The sequence below is a fragment of the Polypterus senegalus genome, chromosome 6 (assembly GCF_016835505.1).
Source record: "Polypterus senegalus isolate Bchr_013 chromosome 6, ASM1683550v1, whole genome shotgun sequence".
Classification (NCBI taxonomy): domain Eukaryota; kingdom Metazoa; phylum Chordata; class Cladistia; order Polypteriformes; family Polypteridae; genus Polypterus; species Polypterus senegalus.
Genome location: NC_053159.1, coordinates 109,741,194 through 109,764,474, shown reverse-complemented (window position 1 = coordinate 109,764,474; position 23,281 = coordinate 109,741,194). Strand labels below are relative to the sequence as shown.

General features: G+C 35.4%; 1 protein-coding gene across 4 annotated transcripts in view; it reads right to left on the bottom strand.

Annotated features, from left to right (window-relative positions):
- The window catches only part of usp32 (ubiquitin specific peptidase 32), a 209,923-nt gene that overhangs the window by 64,658 nt on the left and 121,984 nt on the right, over positions 1-23,281 (bottom strand). For 2 of the 4 annotated variants that reach the window (XM_039756745.1, XM_039756748.1), the window contains exons 12-17: positions 19,429-19,531; positions 16,611-16,779; positions 13,227-13,402; positions 11,990-12,130; positions 5,876-6,035; positions 892-1,046 (exon numbers count right to left, since the gene is read on the bottom strand). In XM_039756745.1, the coding sequence (XP_039612679.1) occupies positions 892-1,046; positions 5,876-6,035; positions 11,990-12,130; positions 13,227-13,402; positions 16,611-16,779; positions 19,429-19,531 (904 nt within the window). The remainder of the gene's footprint in view (positions 1-891; positions 1,047-5,875; positions 6,036-11,989; positions 12,131-13,226; positions 13,403-16,610; positions 16,780-19,428; positions 19,532-23,281) is intronic. The other 2 variants (XM_039756747.1, XM_039756746.1) reach the window with 2 other exon arrangements.

Below are 23,281 nucleotides of genomic sequence, written 5' to 3'. Positions count from 1 at the left end.
TATTCATCTTCATTGCCCAAAATAACATCCAAGTCGAATTTGAAGGCCCCTAAAGTTGTATTCTATACCATACTACTTGGTAATTTATCCCATGTGCCTACAGTTCTTTGTGTGAAGAAAAACTTTCTAACAATTGTGCGAATCTCCACTTAACAAGTTTTCAAACATGTGCCTGTGTTCTTGTTGCAGAGTTTATTTTAAAGTAACATTTACACAGTTCAGTCATACCCCCTTTTAATCTCAGACTGCATAAACTGAAAAGGTTCGACTCTTTCAATTACTCTGCTCTTTCTGCTTATAGCTCTATCTTGTTTGTAATATGAAGACCAAAACTAAACATATTAATCTTGGGGACGCCTCATTATTGTGTTCTATAATTTAACCATAACTTCTATTGAGTTATACTGCACATGTCTGGATGTAGATAGTGACAAATCTAATATGACTCCTAGGTGCTTCTCCTAAGGTATACTTTCAAGCTCGAAGCCTTCCATTGTGTATTCAAATGTAACATTTTTATGTCTTACATGTAATACTTTACTTGCATTAAATTTTATCTGCCATAAATCTGCCAGAGCCTGTTTGCTTTCCAAGTCCCTCTGTAACAAATCAGCTGATTCTACATTATACGCCCTTTCACCTACTTTCGTCTCACCTGCAAACTTAACCAGCTTATTGATTATATTGTTGTCTAGATCATTTATACATATTAAAAAAAATAAAGCACAGTCCTAGCACTGACCCATGGGACAATACTGGATGTTAAAAGTATCAAAAACAAATATGGCAAATAACAGCAGTTGATAATGAATTAAAGTAAGTTACCTAACGACAAAGCAGTTAATAATCAGTGAAGGAGATTATTATTTGCATAAACTTAATGATCAGTACCTCACTATTATACAGCCAGAGTCGCATATCCTCTTCTTTTATTCTGAGTCTCTGGGACAGATAATCATGGATATCTTTAATTGTTTGCATTCGGCTAAAACAGCCGGTGTATGCAAGAACGCGTTTTAAAGGTGCATTTGGAGAAGGAACGTTGCCTGTGTAAAGAATAAGCAAAACAGATTTTGTTTATAAAAGACAAGAGATAATTATAAAATGCTTAAAAGAATTAGAAGGGATAACATTTAACATGGACCTTTCTTTTCTGACAATTGTTTGCTTTCATTACTGTCTGTATGAATTACTATTTTAACTTAAAAATATTTTGCTTTAATACTGTAATAAACAAAATAAAACAGTAGTGCAGTTATAAATATATTGAAATTGATACCAAATATCAATGAAGAGTTAAAAAGACACTCAAACTGAAAAAAGCTTAAGGCATTTCTAAATATATTTGACTACTTTTAGGCAGTAAAATAAAAAGGAAAAACAAAGCTAAATACTGCTTTACTAATTTGTGTAATCTTCTTTATACTGTATTATAATGCACCAGAATGTAGGATAAATTCTGACATCCATTTCACCTAATGATTACAGACCTGTGGCCCTTAAATTTGACATTATGTAGACCCTTGAGAGACTAATCCAGGACTATAGGAGTCCTCTTGTGAAATATTACCTGGACCTTTTGCAGCTTGCCTATCACACAAAGACTAGAGTGGAAGATGCAATTACCTTTCTCCTTTTTATTCCTGGACAAACCAGCAGCACTTTGAGGATTATGTTTTTTGATTTCTCCAGTGCCTTTAATACCATCGAACCAACCAAGTTGTAAGCTCATCTATAGTTTCCTGTATAATTATGACAGTGTGGGTTAGCCTCACACTACCAGGTCCTTCCCGGGGGCCTTTGGAACCCGCCACCACCGAAAAACGTACCCAAGGGATGAGCCAGCAGATGAGGACACAACATACAAAGTAAAGGGGTAGGTGCAAAAGTGTTCCAGTGCTTTTATTACAAACAATTATCAAAAACAGATTAGTGTCCAAATAAATAATGGGGTGCTCAAAATGTTCAATAAATAAATAATCCATAAAAATAACAGTGTCCATGTGGAGGTTAAAAATGTTCAAATAAATATATTCCTTAAAAACAAGGGTAAAAACACAGGTGGGAAACTGTCCTTTTAAAATCAAGTCCTTGGTGCGTCCCTTTCAAAATGAACCCCTGTCTGGCTTATCCTTTTCGGATCTTGCAGCCCGGAGAGTCATCAAAACAACAGGGGCACTGCTATATCCATGGGGTACCACAGGAACTCTTCCTGGGGTTCCATTCCCATCTGCCTGCTTGCTCCCATCTAACACCATGTCTATCTCACTTCTACCTTTCTCTCTCCTTCCTTTAATCTCCTTTCTTTTCATTTTTCCACTCGATTCTCTCCTTTTGTCCCGTACAGGCTCCTTTATCCACTGCTTCCTAATTGGCATGCACACCATCAGAAAGTTCTCCATTTAAGCATGAAATGAAACAGTCGCACATACCCACATCTGATTGGAGCCTGCACCTTCTTGGGGCATGATCATTTATTATAGTAGTGACATACTTTACAAGTTCTACATCGCTGTGACAGCCAGATTTTCTTTGCTGTGGTGTTTTGGGTCAGTAATATCACTTCAATAAAGGCCCAACAAATTAACCTGCTAATTTAAAAGACAAGCTCATATATCAGGCACACTCTCAGCCTACTGGAGTAGTGAGTGCAGTTATGAACAATGCTGCACATTTTTTCTCTGAAACACTATGATTAAGTACTTACGAGCAACAATTTATTCAGCAGACGTGTCAAGAAACGCCACTGGGGCTCCTTTATACCAACATATGCCTGTATAATGTCCAACTCTGACTGCTTTTGTTTGGTCTTTGGCAAAGTCAAAAGTTTTTCTTTTCTTTTTAGTAATTCTGGTGTGTAGTTGAGGAGGTTGTTGTTGTTTGTTATAACATTTTTGATCTTTTGCAAAAGGCTTAATTTGAATACTAGGACAAACAAAGTGCTGCCTAATCTAATCAAACAGATAATTGTTACCTTCAAAAACTGACCTTAATTTCCATAATTTACTCCATATTTACTTTTAGTTACCTAGAGCTGATCATTGCATGGCATCAACAGCTGGATACAGTTCAAATACAAATATGGTTCTAACCTCTAAAAGTGTTGATGGTTTATATGGACATTGGAGTTCATTTACTAAAAGGCACTGCTATTTCTGAAATGTTTAACAAGAAACATCAGGTTAGAACAGTTAAACCCCAAGCAAATCATTATCCTCCTAATCCTAAACAACTGCACCACCTACTGCAGAATGCCAACTCAATAGAACACAGTGACTTCAAACTGTTACTTATGGACAGGAAAAAATTGTTAATGGCTCCCTGTATTTATGTATGCATGAGTATATGTGATATTGTGGCCCAGCCAATAGTTCTGTCTCAAGGCCCCCAAGCCTCCAGACAGATATGAACAAAAGAAAATACTCCAGTACATCAACACAGTCCCACCACTCTCCCCTCAGTGGACTGAAAAGTATTGAGAATCATTCAGTTTGGAAGATATTAAAATGAAGAATTTAAATAAAAATTCCCAATTTAAAAAGTTTAAAATAAAAACTTTTCAAACTAAGTCCATGCTTATTCTAAAATAGCTAATTATAAGCATTGTCACTATGCAAATTAACTATTGTAAGGTGGAGCAATGAATATAAAATGCTGGAGCTGAATATGTAAGAGCATTTGCTTTGTCACCTAAAATATCCAGAAAAAAAATAATTTCATATGTATCATGTGTACTTAAACTATAGCTTTCACCAGACTGTGACATATGGTACAATTTGTCAGGATTTGGTAAGTGTAAAACTATAGTGTAAATATTCTTGACATAGTGGCACTGTCAGCTGTTATTTGCCCTAATCTGATAACCTGTAACAGGTTTGTTGCTTTTTAAAACTAATACAATAAACATTTTAGGCATTTGTTACTTTACTGCTGAATTATTCTAAAAATTTTGCAGGCCGCAAATCTCAGAACAATTGCACCTGCAAAGATGTTTAAGAGGGAGAAAAAAAAATTTCAACATCAATATAACCTTTTTAGTGGACTTCATTGATAATAGGAATCAACTCTTCAAAATAGTAGAAAATAAATAATCACCATACTTTCAGAATCCCAAGAAAACATGAAAAGCATAATTAAAAAAGAAGCAGCAAACCAATTGCCAATCAATAATAAGAGGATTAGTTGTAAGAGAGCAGCAAGAAAAGACAAAGGCAAATAAAACTGATTTGTCAATACATTAGTTTAGAAAAATTACTTGATTCAAACATAGTAGCAGGAATCAACAATTTCAATTTTCTTTAACAATTGAAAGCAAGACATTATATAGATCTTTCCATTTGAAAGCACAAAATGTAAAAAAAAAAAAAAATTACTTGTGATGGATTAAAAAGTAATTTTGTATTACTCTAGTACTGATAAATACTTAAAAATATTTTATAATATGCTTATATGTTAATTAAACAATGTTGTTTGTAGTAATAGATGAAAAAGTTTTAGTCTCATGAATTAATGCAGGACAAAACAAAAAAAATGTTTCTCATAAAAGAGGTGTGTACCCCAAACCACTTTTAAAATGCTCATTAAAAAAATCTTCCATTACTCATGTCACACTATTTACCTATTAAGTCATTCAATTGTATTCTTTCTCATAATGCCATAAACATATTTTTACTAAAATATTGTTAAATACATTACTTGCAGAAAACGATATATTAAACTAAAGCAGAAAGAGCTCAAAGTGACCAAGTATTTGGATTTGGTCACAGCAGACACATTTCCTAACAGGAACTTTATTTTCGTTTTGCATGAAAACATGGGATTAAAAATTTTGTTAGCCACCACTAAATACTATATTGGGTATGTAACATATAAAAAAAATTTTGGCTAAATTATTATTCATTTAAATGTATCTTTTGAATGTAAACTTCACAAATGAAAATATCCATTCATAAATATAACTTTCATTATAAAGCTACCAGGGATTTATCCTGGTTATATTTTGTCAATTGTTCACTTTTCTATTCTCACCTTGTGATTTATTATTTTAAAATAAAAAATGGAAACCATCCCTTAACAAATAGGAAATTTTATAACTTGCACAATGCGGCTTGAATTGTTTTCTTTTCACTCTCCACACGCTGTGAAGTTGTCCGGGTTTGTTTAGCAGGTACAAGCAAGGTCATACTTAAGGTGAGCTACACTATGTATTATCAGGCTTTAAACCTGTGCAGAGGCCCAAATAAAAGCAAGAAATGCACATCAATATGTACTAGAAATATGACTATTAAACCTAATAGGAACAATAGGTTTTCACAGACATTCAACACCATTCCCACCAGTGTGACACTTAGATGAAGCAGTAAACAGGCGAAATGAAGTGCATTATTAAATTAAAAACTTCTGTTTTAATATCTGTAAATATCCAAGGGATGCTACAGTAATATATCCAAATGATACTTTAAACTAAGCTTGCAACGCACAAGTTAACAAATATCACAAGCAGATAATTAAACAAGACAATATTTTGTTTTTATTAATTACTTTGGAATGTGGATTTAGGGTTTTAAAAAGTTCCTCTTTCTTATGTCAGAAATAAATTATTCATTAAAGGCAATTATGTCACCCTTAATTCTTCAAATGTTAAGAGAAGGTTTTTAAGTATTCTAGAGTAATAAAAAAGGCTGGAGTGGCAGGGAAAGAGAGTATGTGAAAATTGTTTAAACAGCAAATTCACTACAAAATTATGCTGCAGTATCAATTAGTTAACTCAGTTAAAATCTTGGTATCTCATAGCAAATAATTCGATTTTGTTTTAGCTTGGAAGATATCCAGCAGATTTCATGCCTCGTCTTTCCTTGCTGCTTTCTTACATTACCTCTTGGAACATGCTGAGGAAACATTCTCAGGCTCATCATACCCATATTAACCCAAATGTTGGATTGCTGAGTCCGTGTTACAGGCTGCTGCCGAAGAAAAAGCAAGTATCGTGGAAAAAGTTCTAGTTCGGCAAGACCAGAATCACTTTGGTTGATTACCTGTAGAAAAAAAAACAAGCACAAAATCATAGGGACAGTACACTTGCAAACATGCTTACTATTTAAAATCTAACTGCATCTGACAACATGGATGGCTTTGAAAAGCTGTAATTGGTTTCAGAGATGCATCAATAACTTTTACTCAGACTAACATACATTTTATATGATTTTTAAAAATGTATTAAGTTGCTTATAATTCATATTGATAGGAAATGTACTTCTTCAAAAGCAGGCTCAGTAAATAACATGAAGTTCCAAGTACCACAGAGTATCAAGAACTGAAACAAACCAATGAGAAATGAGAATACTACTAAGCAGGTATAATTTTAAAAACTTTTAGGTGTAGTATTCTTGTAGTGTTATTTTACATAAATTTATTTATGTAATTGTTATGTATGTACACACTAAAAGCATTTAGGTTTACTCATCTTCACAGTAGTTAGCTACTCCTGATATTCTGCAATTTTTAAAACAAAAACATTTCATCTGCTTTTACAAAATGATCTTCAAAATTTCTTTATAGGAGTGTGAAATATAAAACCCTCAATTCTTAATTCTAGGAGAAGCTGAATAAATCACATTTTAAACTGAGAGCAAGAGACATCTGCATCACAATTAAGAAAGCTTTTATACAATATGCTAGTATCTATTAACCAGTTTCCAAACCCCCTCAAATTCATACTGCTGGTTGTGGTGGGGGTCTGAGCCAACACTGGTAGCATCAGCAGCAACTCATTCCTCAAGCACAGTCTCCTATACTCTCTGTGTTGTCCTTACACAGCATCAAACTCAATAAATTCTATTTAAACAAATCGAATGACTTGCCATGATGGTGGCTCTTCTTAACTTGTCTTACACTGAAAATTCTTTTCCACCCACAAGCATGCTATAGGCTATCTTTTTTTTTTGATTTTTTCATATTCCTCTAAAAAGGCTGAATGTGTGCCACATATGTGAAAAAAAGTTATTATTAAAGGGGAAAATAATCAAAGTTTAGAGAGGGTAGCTCTGTATTTAAACCTCCGGCCTACTAGGTAGCTAACATTGTTAGTGACAGCACTTTATGATGTAATAACAATAATTACATATATAGCACTTTTCTTGCACTTGGACAGAAGGGAACCACTTCAGCCATCATCAATATGTAGTATCCACCTTGATAAGGCAACAGCAGCCATTATTGCTCCAGTATACTCACCACATATTAGCTATTACGTGGTGAAGGGATGACAGAGATAGCCAATTAGAGATAGGGGATAATTAGGTGCCCAGAATGGATGGGGCTGTGATGGGCAATTCAGTCAGGACATCAGGATAAACTCTACTCGTTTTGAAAGATGCCCAGGAATCTTTAATGGCCATGGTGAGTCAGGACCTCGGATTTACGTCCTATTCCAAGGATGCACCATATTTACGGGGCACTGGAATCCACACACACTGGTCTCAACAACACCTTTTCCAGCAGTAACCCAAGCTTTTCGTAGATGGTTTTCCATCCCAGGACTGGCCAGTCTCAAGACATGCTTAGCTTCAGGTGGATGACCTGTTCTGAAGCACATTAAACCCCACAAATTGTATTTAAATTATATTTAGAACCTTGAATAAAACTGACCAGCCTAACATAATCAAAAAATTACCTTCAAACATTACCATATCCAAAGAATGAAATATCGAAGAACAGTAAATGTAGAGTTTTCACTCAAGTTTTAATGTAAGCCTGTTCAAGAAATACTTACACTTTGAATTAAATCAGTCTAGGCAATGCAGTCAAAATTCAGTGTTGATCTCTTAATTTTATTTTGCCACATCTGTCTCTCCTACACTATGCCAATTTGAGGATTATTAGTGTTTCTGCTGTTATTATTATTACTGTTGTTGCTGTTGGAATACTATTTTAGCCTATGTTTTTTTTTGCCCAAAAACAATATTTATGACAAGTTAGTGTTGCTGGTACATACAAAATTGTTTTATGTAACAACTGTGTAATTCTAACTTCACACATGATCATCTTATTTGCTCTTGTTTCAACGAAGCAGCCTGTAGTGAACTGTGTTTTATTAGCCTACATAATCCAGTTCAGTTTGGGAGCATCAATACACATATTAACAAAGATCCAGTTTAAAGTCAGCAGTCAGATTAGCTGAACATTTCTTTTGAAGGGGAGAGGAAACTGAAGAAACCCCTTAGAAAGAACAAGCAAGCTATACACAGAGTGTGTATGTATGAGAGAGAGATTAGAACGCATGAATCTGGAGAAGTGAGGCTGCAAAGCTAACTGCATCTCAAACATGTACAGCCGAAGTTAAAAAGCACCTTCAAATTGATTCAGGATATGTGTATGTGAAAGATACTGGACTAGCGTTCTGTTCATGGCTGAATTCAATCCTTCATTCGGTGTTATACATACACTCAATCAATAGGCATAATTTGGTTAGTACAGTTAAAAACACTTGGCAAATCACATTAGTCCACATTTTTTTCAGATTGCTTTTTAAAGGTTATTTATCTTGTCAGAGGATGAAGTGCAACTACGTTTAAAGGTTAAAACAATTATAAGCTTGCTGAAGCTTAGCTTACCAAGCTCCCTTTACCTCATTCACACTTTTATGTGAGACTTTGTGTTTTGAAATGTACACACTTTTGGAGAGTGTTTTTTGAAAGGATACATTTTCTTTGATTACAAATGTATCCATATCCATTTTAGTACACATTGGGTCATTGTTTACTTAGTGAAAGGTGCATTATGTGCTCCTCATCCTCCATCTAAAGCAGAAGACACGAGAAAGAACTAAGTGTAAAAAGTCTTTTTTTTTTGTTTACATCTTATGAATAATCATAGATGCACCTTTATTTAGTGTGCATATCCACAGAAGAAACGTAGGGAATAGAAAGAACAATGAACTATTGTCATTCAATGTACTGTCACAAGAAAATAAGATCAAAAAGTGCCTTTCATTTCTTTAATCTTTGTCTCACTAGACTGACATTCGATCCAAAGACATTTCCTGACTTGCAGGAGTGTGGTAGTGTTAGCAGTGCTTTGCATTATGACAGATGCTATAGAAACATACAATTAAAAAATAAAATGTCTATAAAGTTGAGTTGGTGTCTGTATGTATGTTTCATGCATTATATATATATTTTTTAAACTTGTGTTATAGTTAAATTTGGAACACAGCTTATATAACATGGTTAGTGTACTTGCTTTGAAAAAAAATCCACATTCTAAGTAGATCCTTGCCTGAATCCTCAACTGAATACTGTACTTGTACTTTCCTTTAATCTGTTAATCAAGGATTTGCCTCAGCATTTTGTTATCGCCCCACATGGGATGAGACAGTTATCAGTATCTACAGCTGACCACAGTGAAATTCCCGATGGCTTTTATACCACTACATATATTTTAATTTTCACTACAACTGTTGCCAGTAACCGTGTTTTTATAAAACACTACTTGCGCTAAAAACACTTGAGCATTTGTTAAAACTGTAATTAATCATGCACGCATAGCATGCAAATTGAACATCTAGCGCTGTAGTATAAATATGGTGGACAGCAGTTACAGTGGTTCAGAACTTTTTAACACATCAAAGAGAAGACTAAATCCTCTAAGTATGGTCCTATTTTGGTTTACTGAAAACGGTTGAGAAATTAATTGAATATGGCTACCATGTCTGTAGAAGAAGCAAAAAGAAAAGTGCAGTGAAAGGAGTAAAGCATTGGATTTAATTAGTCATCTCTGAGACAATCACCTTCCACTATACAGTGAATTCATGGTTAGGTAATCTTGCTGTATGACTTGCTAATTGCTCATCAGAATGACACCTTGGTGTTACATGGTCTAGCAAGTATTTAATTGCACATGTATTGTCCTGATGTTTGTAAACAAATACATTGGAATAGAGTGATCTAATTGTACAAGGTCTTGTACATTTTAAACAAAATTGCATGAGGACATGAAATATGGTGCAGGATAAGTGTATTTTGCACAAATGTAACTAATAATTCCCGAAAAATTCAGATTTTTAATGCACACATTTCACATACGTACATATTTATTTGGTAACCAATCTTTCTTGTTTGTTTCAGTAGTACTAGGTTGTTGTACCGTGTTAGCCATTATGAATGTAGAGAAAAGCCAAGCAAAATGACACCTTTTATTGGCTAACTAAAAAGATTACAATATGCAAGCTTTCGAGGCAACTCAGGCCCCTTCTTCAGGCAAGATGTTTGTTTGTTTCAAGAATATTCAATGTCTTTGTTTAATCACCACTTTGTAATTGTGCCTTATGTGTTACTTGGGAATAACTTTAGTCTTTTCGTTGTTTGTGTTTCATTAAACCTGCATGTATAGGATGTATTGCAGTTTTCTTGATTGTAGCATGGAGTTGTGCAGTTTGCCAATAGCCTGTTAGTGGAGCTGTGCAAGTGCGCTGTATGACTCAAAGAATGTACTTTGTTGAAAATGCACTTTCAAAGAAACTCAACTAATCTTCCTCTAAGTGAAAGCTGAAACAGTCTGAAGTATATATTCTTGCACTAAAATCATTACATTCATTTAAGAAATTGTTTTGTTTAGTAAATTTGTATTCAGCTTTGCTATTTTTTATTTGATGAACTGACATCTGCTAGTTTATAGCTGCATTTTGACTAAACTTAAATACTAACAATAATCATTTCTTTAAAATGCCTGTGGTGGACTGACTGCCTTTAAATTTGAAACAGAAGAACAAAATCAGTGAAACAACAATTCGACCTTACAATCTGTGATGGTCTTTTAGAAATGTCCTTTGGTTTTGTCAATAGTGTTCACTGGCAAACCAATAAAGTCATAGGCATTTTCAAAACAGCTTGCCCTAAACCAGAGAAGCAAGGTGTGACAGCCTTTCTTGACAACAATGGGCAAAATGTAAAAAAAAAAAAAGGCATAGAAAGGGTACCATTTGAGAGCAGGGTCCACTCGTGTGCATACACCCACACTCAAACTGTGACTACTTAACCAAACCTACAAGGCTTTAGGAATATAGTAGGAAAACTGGAGTACTCAGAGGAAGAGAAAAGAAAAAAAGAAAAAATACCACACACACACACAAACTCAACACATACTAATCAGTCTCCACCACCTAAACCAAAGAGATATTTAGTGTTTTTGTTTTTTTTAAATTACTGGTAGTTAATTCACAGCCTTCGGCTGACTGCTCTACTGCCTTAAAGCTGCTGAAAATTATATTCTGACAAGAAAAAAAGTATAGCATGGATGAAAAAAGAAAATACCTATTTTTCTAAATTTATTTAATTTTACATTCTCTAGACTTTTTGGCTAAATATGGGTGGAAATTTCTACATGCAAAATTAAAAAATTATTTATTGTAAGTTAAAATTGTGTAAATGACAAACTATTTGAAAGAATGATAGCTCTATCTACTCAATTTTATTAAAAAAACTGTAAACATTAGAAAGAATCATCTGTGACATTAAAAAAAAATAAATATTGCTATCATAGTGCTTTTTAAACTGTGGGTTTTTATTCCTCTTACTGAGTCTGAAATCCCCCTCTTACATAGACAAAGACGTTGAAACAAAAATCTGACTGAACACCAGCATTGAAATCAAATGCTAAATTAAATATGTGTAATTAGTAGCTGCTCAGACAGAAGTGAATGTAGGTTTTGCTTGAAGTTAACTTTAACAATGTTATTTCTTAAGAGATCCAAATTAGAGGTTTAAAATTCTGCTTCCAAGAAAATTATCAATTAAAATTTAAAAGACATGACAAAATTTCCAGGGTTATCATTACAAATTCCAAAATTACAGTATTGTGATGGTGAAGAGCCACAGCACACCTCAAGGCAACAATAATAAACATTGCACACACAGTAGAATTGACACTTTCCACTTATTTTAATAATGTTTCACATAAATCAGAATTTAATTAACCAAAATTTAGTACTTACTGGCCTAGGTAAACTAAGGTTTGCTCCATACCAGTGATAAAGAGCTCTCCATACAGCCTCAGGAACAATCTCGTAATCCCTTCCTTGCGTCAGGGGATGAGAACGTTTTAACCTGCCTCCCTCAAGAGTTAAAGTGGGTGCCTGGAGAAAATCCATTTTCAAAAAATAAAAGGGGGGAGGAAAAGTTACGTTTGTTAGACTTTTTCTCATTGTACTGCTGATATTCAGTAAACTCATTTTCACGTCTTTCTTGCATAAAGCTGTATTCATATTATTAGCAGTGTACTGTAAGATGATGAATTACATGAGAAACAGCCTCCTGGGAATGGGAATGTATAACCTTTAGTAAAGTAATGGAAAAGAGTCAATGTAGACAGAACAGTTTTGAGCTGGTTTTGGGAAACTGTTCTATAAATTATTTTTCTTATAACTTACTCCAATTTAAAAAAAAATGTTTTCAACCTTCCTTCTTTAAAAAAAAGTTTAATAATTTAGCAAAAAAAACCTAAATTGGCCTGGTATGAGAGGGTTCTGGTGTAAAAGTAGTGAAAAATGTAAAGAATCAAATAGCACTGCCTTAGCAATTACAAACTGAGGGTGAAAGCCAGAGTCTTCCTACACTCATATCAGGTATTGCTCTTTACTGTACAAAAACATTAAAAAAAGACAATGAAATTCACCCTGCAACAAAAACACCTAGCCATCAGTTTTGCAAACTGAACAAAATCCACTCACTACTGGCCAATTAGGTAAATTGTTCCAAATTACTGAACTATTGACAACCAACAATAAATAAATCTTGCAAGCTGTCAAATGGCTCAAAATCACTTAAATCAAGTGCAGTGGATACACAAATAGACATATCTGAACGCATAACCTACCACCATCTAGACTTACGTGATATCTGGGAAGCACCCTACATAGGTTTAACTTTTGTAACCATTAAGGAAAAAGTCATGGTTATTTCTAGGAAACATTGCCATGATAAATCATGTTCGGATCTGACCAGATCTATAACTTAGTTTATGTCTGTTGTAGCTGGGATTAGCAGTGGACTCTGATGTATTGTTTGTTTCATCTTTTCTAAGAAGTAAACATGCTACAGATTTTAAGGGTACAGAATTAAATCCCTGCTTTGAACAAAACAAACAATAAATTTGTGAAATTAAATCATTATGCTGAAGTAAAATAAAAACTATGGTTGGTAGTAAAATGGAACTTCATAAACATGTATTACCTTTAAGGGCTCCTGTGTGACAAGGGGTTGGTTATCAATGGCTCCTGGTTTCTGTGGAGCAAGCTGTGATAATATATATCCATTGACTCCAGAGAAACATTGATTATTACTCTCTGATGGGTTAGGGTGACGGAGAAAACACACATCTGTACTTGCTGAGCTGGACAAAACAAGACCTGCAAAGAAGAATAATGATTTATTTTGTTCACAATAACAAATAAAGCTATCACAAAATGTTACAAGTGTCAAAAAGTGTCTCATAAGCACAAAACAAATAACAGTCCACACATATACATACTAGTTATTGAATACCAGTTAAGGAAAGCAAAAACAATGAATTCATGAAGAAAGTAAGCACTATAGAAAAAAAAAATAAAAACAAAAATCATAGTTCAAAAAGTTCTCTCTATTATTAAAAAAAATCCTGGGAGGGAAAGACTAGAGAGACGAGACGTGATCTTCACGAAGATCACGGAAGACACTTAAAAGACTCGCGAGACGAAAGAGATTGGCCACAGAGCGTCTTGCGGGGACCTTAAACATGAGACTTTGTGCAAAGAGATTGACCCAGGACCGTCTCGCGGGGACGTAGAACACAAGACTCATGCAAGACACACCCTAATAACAACCAATATCAAATAAGACCACGGGTAGCAAAACACTCAGAAATGTAAAGGCTTTGAGCACACACAGATCCAGGGCTCTCAGCACATATAAAGCGTATGAGGACAATACATTATAGATGAAACGTCAATGACTAAGTGAAGAAGAAACAGCAGCATAGAGAAAAGAGACCCAAAAGTGTTGGAGAGGGAAAAAAAGCAAAACAGAAAAATAACCTAGGTGCAAATTCAGAAAATAAGGAAAGTAATAATCAGTCCGAAACAATTGGAATTGGAAAAAAAAAAAAAAGCATGTCCAATCGGGTTCAGAATTAAAGGACTTAGAGTAAAAGACAAAGTAAAACTTCATAAAGACGTTCAAAAACGTTAGCGCTATACACATGCAGAGCAGGTTAGAGATTATGAAAGGAGTGGAATTCAAAAGGCTCAAAAAACGTTGGCACAATACAAATGCCTAACTTCCTCCCAGCTCTTAAAACAACAAGTGACAAGCAAAAAATGCAGCTCACCAGCAGCAGAAACCCAGTGGATGATCCGACCACTTCTCCTTGCGTGTGTTCAGTCACCCTAATCCCCACCCCCCTCATAACGTGAGCGGCAGAGACGTGAAATGGCAAAAGGACAGCTGCTGTATAGGCTTTAAAATGATGGATTGGCAGCGTAAAAGCAGCAGAAAGACAGCAGATGATTCAACGGTTTCTCCTTAGCATGCATTCAGCCGCTTTTTTTTTTTTTTTTAAGAGGACAGAGGAGAATTAATTTTAATACAATATTGAGAAATTTGAAGTCGTCTAAAAATTATGAAGATACTTCTCTACAATTTTTTGTAATGCAATATCGTGTTTTTACAATTCACTATGCACTTTACTCAAATATATTTAAAGACAGATTTTTTAATAGTTTCCTGCTTTTAATCTTTACAAATGCAATAGTGTATAAAGACCGTAATAGAACATCAGTTGTTCACGGACTTAAAAGGTGGTTTGGGATTCTTCCAGTTAAGTCTACGTGCTAATGTGGTATAGACAAATCAATCTGTCTGTCTCTACTCTAAGCTCATCTGGTTAAAGGTTTAGGAGTGATTGTGACACCAAGGCTGTCTAATAGGCATTAAAAAATTTTTGTCCAAAATTATGTTAATTTGGTGTACTTCCAAAAAAGTAAGTAACCGTAAGAATGGAACTAGATTTCAATGTTCACAGGTTGTATCTAGCCCTGGATATATTTCGGAAAAATTTTAATTAGCTTAATGTGATCGATGGAAAGATTTTAAATTAATAATTGAATGCTTTGTGCATATGGAGCTAGAATGTATTCTGCGCATTGCTGCCTTCTGCTCCTTTTGTGAAATATTAAGTGAAAGATCTTTTCCCCGCCATACCATAAGATCTTTGAAAAGAAGAGACTTTAATATGCTTTAATATATTATTGAGATGCTATCGGAGTCTTCAAGACTTCTGGAATAGAGATGGATGGGAGGTGTGGTATGTTAGAAATGTGAGTGTTGAGTCAGTGGCTATATTTACATTGAATCTAATACTGTATTTTAGAAAAAGTCAGTCTGATAATTCAATTTGAATAAATCATCCTATTGTTAGAGAGTACCTATGTTAAAATTTACATTTCAATTAAAATTAAAGCAGTTTAAGCAATTCACAGAAAGAGCAGCATTCAGTCAAAAAGAAAGCCGATTATACAGCCATAGCATCGTAGAAGTGCAATTGTGGACTACTGTATACCAAAAGATTGTTACAAAAATAATATTTTTTTCCTTCTCTCCTAATAATATCTCTGCGTTTTTCCCAGAGATGCATTTACAACATACATAGGTGTTATGCCGCAAGTTGCTGAAAAGGATAAAAGTAATTGTGCCATATACTTCTTTGATCTTCACTGAACATGTTTTCCCTTGACCTGCATGGTCTGTGCACAGTGTGATCATTGAAATTTATTTAAAATTAGACAGGAAAAATGTGAATTTAATGTCAAAAGTAAAACATAATGTAAAATGTATTACAGTAAAATACACTTGTAAGTAAGTCATGAAATGAAGAAAAAAAAAAAAAACAGTAAATTTAGCCAGGGATCTCAAGCAACTTAACGAAACAAGTAAAAACTTCTTTTTTTCAGTTTACAGTGAAAAAACAACTTACAATTCAACTGTTTTAGTAACTTTTGCCAGCTATTTTCAAGACTATAAATAATAGTTGCAGGAAATAAATAAAGCTCTTTATAACCAGTTCACAATTACAGAGTGTACATCAGGGATTCCATTCACTTTCCTAATCAACAAACAGCCATTTTTTAATTATTGGCAACAAATGCATGTAATGCTAGAACATGTTTTCTTCAGTGATAATACAGTTGCTGACTTCGGCAGGTAAATAGTCAATTTTATCATTTGCCTAGCCTTGGGAAAGGCCAATAATTGCATAACCAGGACAACTCGCATAAAATATATTTTTGGATGGCTGTCTAGATCTGTATAAAGTGTTACTGGTCTCATTTTTGTAGCTACAAAACTGCTTACTCAATAAAAAATGTTATGAACAAATTTACTAGTTGAAGAGAAGTGCTCTTGCATATTCATTTTTATGGGCTTTTTGACATAAGTGAAACACTTCTTCTAGGAACAATCTTTGACAAATCAATACAAATTTAAAGTAAATTTAACCAAATAATTTTCACTATTTATCTGTCTTAAATTTGGCACACCAGATTATTAAAAAATGCATCTATGATACTACATATTTGTACTTACTGCTACCTGTAGTCTCAGAAGCTTCAGAAGCACTTGAAATATTGTCAGAAAACCTTTCTTCTGAAGAGCTGTACGAATGTATAATTCCTGTTTTTTCTTCATCCTGTTGCAATGTGCACTTTACACCACTTATGACACTAGGTTGTTCCACTATAATTTGCATATTATCCTAAGGTTTTTATTTAAAAAAAAAAAAAAGGAAATCAAATCAGTTAAATAGCAATATGAATATGTATAGTTCCATGCAGAAGTTTTGACATTTCTGAATAAAATGCATATTTTATAATTATATACATATTGAACAGCTAACAAACTAGAACAGTGGCATTTTTATAAAAATGCTAGAGTAGTTACAATGCATTTATATAATATAAAAATAAAATACAAGAGTAAACATGGCATTTGCAGACATTTGGGAAGCCTAGTAAGTCCTAACACTAACAAAAGATTTTAAAAAATGACTTAAGAAAAACTAATTTGTTCTTCTAACTAGAAGAATCTGAATAAGGAAGGCCATGTGTTGCAGATGCTATGGGTTTGGATCTTAAAAAAAATTTACGTTCAATTCCAACTCACTCAATCTGCATATATCCCAACTATACAAATAATATGTAAACAGTAGTTTACTAAGAGTATATACAGTTGTTTTTTTTTATATCTGTATAATTGTTGAGTGCCTTGGGGTGGTGTTTGCTATAGAAAGCTACTATATAAAATCAAAACTTTAAATGGACACATATGCAAGAAAATTACATTAAAGGATAAGTTGGGTATTTAGTTATTTTTTCACAATCATGGTATATTAATATCCATCCATCCATCCATTTTCTAACCCGCTGAATCCGAACACAGGATCACGGGGGTCTGCCGGAGCCAATCCCAGCCAACACAGGGCACAAGGCAGGAACCAATCCTGGGCAGGGTGCCAACCCACCGCAGGACACACACAAACGCACACACTAGGGCCAATTTAGAATCGCCAATCCACCTAACCTGCATGTCTTTGGATTGTGGGAGGAAACCGGAGCGCCCGGAGGAAACCCACGCAGACACGGGAGAACATGCAAACTCCACGCAGGGAGGACCCGGGAAGCGAACCCGGGTCTCCTAACTGCGAGGCAGCAGCGCTACCACTGCGCCACCGTGCTGCCCTGGTATATTAATATGCCATATAAAATTGTGTTCTAAAGTGAAGGTTTTTTTATATATTCTAAAATACCTTGTTATAGCAGCTTATAATGGAGCTATATGTAACAGCACACCATGACTGATATAAAAAAAAGCCTCAACACTTACTAAACACATTTACTTTGAAGCAGCAAAGGTTATTGATTTAAGAAAACATGCCTTAATGAGGCATCTTTGTGACAATGGAAGATAACTTGAAACGAGTTTAGTTTAGTTAGAAACCTAAGATTTTTGTTTTTATTTTCTCAAGGCAAGGCTATATTTCTTGCTCGTTCATCTACTTGCAGCAGCCATGGAGTAATAACAATGTAACCCCAAACTCCCTGCACCTTTTAGAGTCTGTGTTATTTTACATAGGCCACAAAGCGAGATGCACAGCTAGTGGCACCGTAGTGAAAAAGAGCAGATGGGAGTTTTATTGTACTTTGTACATGTACCAATACATATTTTTAATAAAATTGTTAAGATTTTCTTTTTTTTTTTTTTTTAAATAGGCAAGCCCCTCACACGATCAAAAAAAATCAGATAATGGCGAAGTGTACAACAGAGCAGATTAAAGAACACTCTGTGTGTGTTCACTCTGCGATGGACTGTCACCCTTTCCAGGGATTGTTCCTGCCTTGCGTCCAATGTGTGCTGGGCCGTTTGTCTTACTCCATGGTACAATTACTCTCTCTGTTCTGTAGATGGCTAGACAATAATAACTAAAGAAATCATACTTTCAATTGCACATATTTTTTCACTATAGGAAACTTGCTGCCTCCTCTAACTGAATTTATAAAGTATGGATGTACTTAAGCTAGAGAAAATATTGAGGTTGTGTAATAGACAAAGACGGATGAGAAATGATCAGACATTATAAGCACACATCCAGTGCTTGAATGGGAGAAAGCAAGTATGGCGTATCCGTGTGTACTGCTCCTCTTCTAGCACCACATACATCCATACATTTTTCCTCCTAACCTGCTAATAGCCAGCTTTCTTTTAAAATGGCTGAAACTCACACCAATGGTTTGCTCTTTCCGTTTATCCTTTCCTAAAACATTGTTTTGCAATATGTCTGTAATTCATCCATCCATTATCCAACCCGCCATATTCTAACTACAGGGTCACAAGGTTCTGCTGGAGCTAATCCCAGCCAACACAGGGCGCAAGGCAGGAAACAAACCCCAGGCAGGGTGAAAGCCCACCGCAGATGTCTGTAATCTCAAAATTCAAATCAACATTCAAGAACATTTTTGCTTCATTAAGGATGTATTTAGCGTGTTTTGAGGCTTTTCTATTACATATGGATGCAGGGTTCCATGGAGTCCTAGAACAAAAAACATTTTACTTTATAGAGCACGGTTTTATGTGGTAATTTATTGTATACCATGATTGTGAAGATACAGCTTCAACTTGAAAACTATCAAACTTGTGCTTTATGCAAGAGTCCAATAAGAGGTAAGAAAATGTTAATGACAAATAATTTTTCATGGGAGCCTGGATGAAAAACAGCTTTTCCAGCTCTGTTTAAAAAACCTTTTCTATGTAAACATTATTAATCAGTTATGTAGTATACTATTGAGAACAGAAAGCATATGATGTTCACAATAAATAAATCATATTAATTAATTTTTGTCCAACTTACATATTTAACATAGTCTTTCCACTGTTGCCACCACTGCATTGAAATCAGAAACCAATTATGCCCAGGCTGGAGGCCATGTCTGTTTTCTCTTTCAAGCCAACCTCTACTCCACAAACAAACAGACAAATAAGCAAATACACATGGACATTTCCAATATACAGTATTCCATGTATTCATCTAAATCTGCTGAAATCATTACAAAAATTTTTCCTACACTTTTTAAAATAAAACAATTATTATAAAATAAATTAGCAATGATTTAACACTTGTGAATTTGACATATAAATACTGTAATTACATAATGGCAATTATTTGATGAATTGTAGAAATTTCTTTACTTAAATGTTGAAGTTATACACAACACAAACATCTATAGACTCTCTCATTGACATATAAATTGCATATAAGGGAACCTTCTTAATTGCAATTAAGCTCATCACAAAACATACATGTTGTGCAAAATTAAACATGCCACAGACAAAAATTAGAAAAGTCCATTTGAAATGCTATTGGAAAACATTTATAATTAAAAAAAAAAAGTGTAGTGCCTGTAGAATAAACAGTAGTACAAACAATAGTACTAACAGTGCAGTAAACTAAGGAATTGCTTTGTTAGGGAAAGTCAATTAAAATTTAGTAGTGATGTATAATGAAGGAATCACGGGAAATGTCTGAGACTTTTGAGAAAAAACACAAGTCAGACAGAGGATTTCTTTGATTTAAACAATATTAATTTTACACTTGTGGTTTTAGTTCTGTCTCTCTGGTATGGATGTCAGCAACACTGGAGCACCATCACACTGTACGCCACGCAATATACTGTAAATGTAACATCAGGTTCCTCTCACTTACAGAAATTCACACATGATTCTGCACTAACTTGAGTGTACTGACATGGGGGGATAAGTATAGGAGATGTGTCTGCAACTTAACAGAAATACCAAGTAAAAGATTGTGGAGGTAGCGCACTACCGTACTTGGGAGTTCATATCATTGAAAGGCTGGACAGGACTAGTACCACAGAAAAACTATAGGAAAGGGCAGAGCTGACTCCTTTATACTTAGGAGACTAAATTCCCTTAATTTGGGTAGTGACATCCTTTATATGTTCTACAACTATACAATGGCCAGTGTGATATTCTAAGCTGTGGTGTGCTGTGCCAGTAATATCACTTCAAGAAAGCCCAACTAAAATAAACAATTCAAAAGTCAGGCTCGGTTATGGTGTGCACTCTCGACTTGGTGGAGGTAATAGTGAAGAGGAGATTGAATACAAAACTTTATGAACAATACTATACATTCCTCTTTATATCACACTACCATTGGATAGTTTAAGCCAACAAATTATTCAGCAGAGTGTGTCAAGAAACAGAACTGGTCCTTTATATCAATGGCAATATGCATTTATGATGCCTCACTGTGACCGTTTTTTATATCATTACCCAAATAAGAAGTTATTTTTTAAGTGATTCTGGTGTGTATTTCAGGGGGTTGTTGTTTGTTATAATATGTATGTATGCATGTATTTATTAATTTATTGCACTTCTGTATCATGCTAAATGTCCACCCTTGGGAAAGCAAAAATAGATGTAGTCAGGTCCATAAGTATTTGAACAGTGACGCAATTTTTAAAATTTTGGCTCTGTACACCACCACAGTAGATTTGAAACAAAGGAATCAAAATGTGATTGAAGTGTGGACTTGCAGTTTTTAGTCAAGGGGTTTAACAAAATGAACGGTTTAGAAAAGACCAACATTTTTATATATGGTCCCCCCTTGGCCCCCCCTTGGAAAAACTAACAATCAAATATAATGGATCATTTTCAATACTTGGTTGAAAATCTTTTACACTCATTGACTGCCTTGAAGTCTGGAACCCAGGCCATGTTCAAACTGAGTTTCCACTCTAGTGATGTCTTTCCAAACTTTACTGCTGCTGTCTTTAGTTGCTGCCTGTTTGTTAGACTTTCTGCCATCAGACTTGTCTTCAGCAAGTGAAATGCATGTCCAAATGGGTTTCTTCTCAGGTGACTGACTGGGCAATTGAAAAATATTCCACTTCTTTGCACTAAAAAGCAACTGATTTGCTTTCACAGTATGTTTTGGCTCATTGTTATAAGTTTTGTAGCATTTGGTTGAATCTGAGCAGACAGTATAGCCCTGGATACTTCAGAATTCACTCTGCTACTTCTGCCAGCAGTCCTATCATCAATAAATACTAGTAACTGACTTCCATTCACAACTATACATGATCATGCCATAAAACTGCCTCCACCATGTTTCACAGATGATGTGCTTGGTATTCATTGGATCAAGAGATGTTTCTTCTTTTCTCCATGATCTTCTCTTTCCAACATTCTGGTACATATTGATCTTAGTTTCCTTTGACCTGGGTATGACGTTAAACTTCATCTGGCAAACTAGGGGTTTAGTGGCAAGATTGGCCCTACAGACACCATAAAAACTTCACACAGCTCTGAAATGGCAGACAAGTCTCTTTTCAGCTCTCATGAGAGCAGACTGTATTATTAAAAGGATGGGAGAAAACCCCTCGGGAGCCTCATCCCTGGAAAAGTCAAAAACACCAGCGAGCCAAATGGGTCAGGCCTTTTGAAGAACTGCGTGGTGCTAAGGTGTCACCCACTGTAGAGTCCCAATTTAAGGTGGCCCATCTGGGTAGGCTTATGGAAAGTCTTGTCTCTCTGGCATTGATCATGCTGTCAGTGGAGCTTCGTAAACTACACATTTCATTGGCAGCACTCTCCGTGGTGCACCGACCTGGGACTGACCAGATTCTTATTGGTCTGGTCGCTCTGATGGCGGTCATACTCAGGGAGTAGCTGTTGCTGTGGCAGATCAGCTTATTCCTATGGTGCCTGATGTCACCCCTTTTTAACGAGCATATTGTGAGACTCAGATTAAGACACTCTCTGGGTGCCTTGTCTGTTGTTTCAGTGTATGCTTTGACCGTGGCGAGTAACACCTTGGTGATGGAGACATTTTATTCGCAATTTTGCTTGGAGGTTGATGGGTACCACGAGGTGACACTTTTCTGGTCATGGGTAACTTCAATGCGACCACTGGCACTAACTGTGCTGGCTATAAAGATTGTGTCAGTCCCCATGGGTCTGGCGACCATGGTGAAAGTGGCTCCATGTTCCTTGACTTTGCAAAAGGTCAAGGGCTGCTGATCACTTGATTCTGCGCTGAACCACATTGTTGGACTTAGTACTCTAGTACTGGTGGTGTGGTGAAGGAGATCAATCACATCCTCATAGGCAAATGCTGGAGGTTCCAACAGAACTACATGGTCTACAGAAATGCCCAGTTTGTGAAATCTGACCACAGACTTGTTGTTGCTACTCTGAAGATCCAGCTTAGGTTTGGTAGTCTACCACGTACGAGCATGAGGATTGACATGCCCAGACTACAAGATCAGGCCGTTTCTAAAATGAGTTTGCACATAATTTGTGTGAGGAATTTGCAGAGCTGGGTGCAACTGCTGATCCTAATGTGATATGGAAGACCTTCTGTAACAAGACCTGAAGGTTGCGGAGGGTTGTGTTGGTGTTGCCGGTGTTCCCAGAAGGAGGTATTTCATCTTGTAGGGAACTCTGGATATCATCAAGAGGAATCACAGGAGGTGTTTGTATAGAAATCTGTGAGCAAGTGACAAGTATTGGTCTAGTGACACACATCCTGCTTACACATGAACTAAACCATCATGCACATCCCAAATCCGTTTCTTGTAGAGTCACAGTTAGGGCAGGTGAAAGGAACTGTCCTTACGGATGACACTGCAGTTGTGACCTGCTGGACTGACTATTTTGAGCAGCTGAAACTGATCCTATGG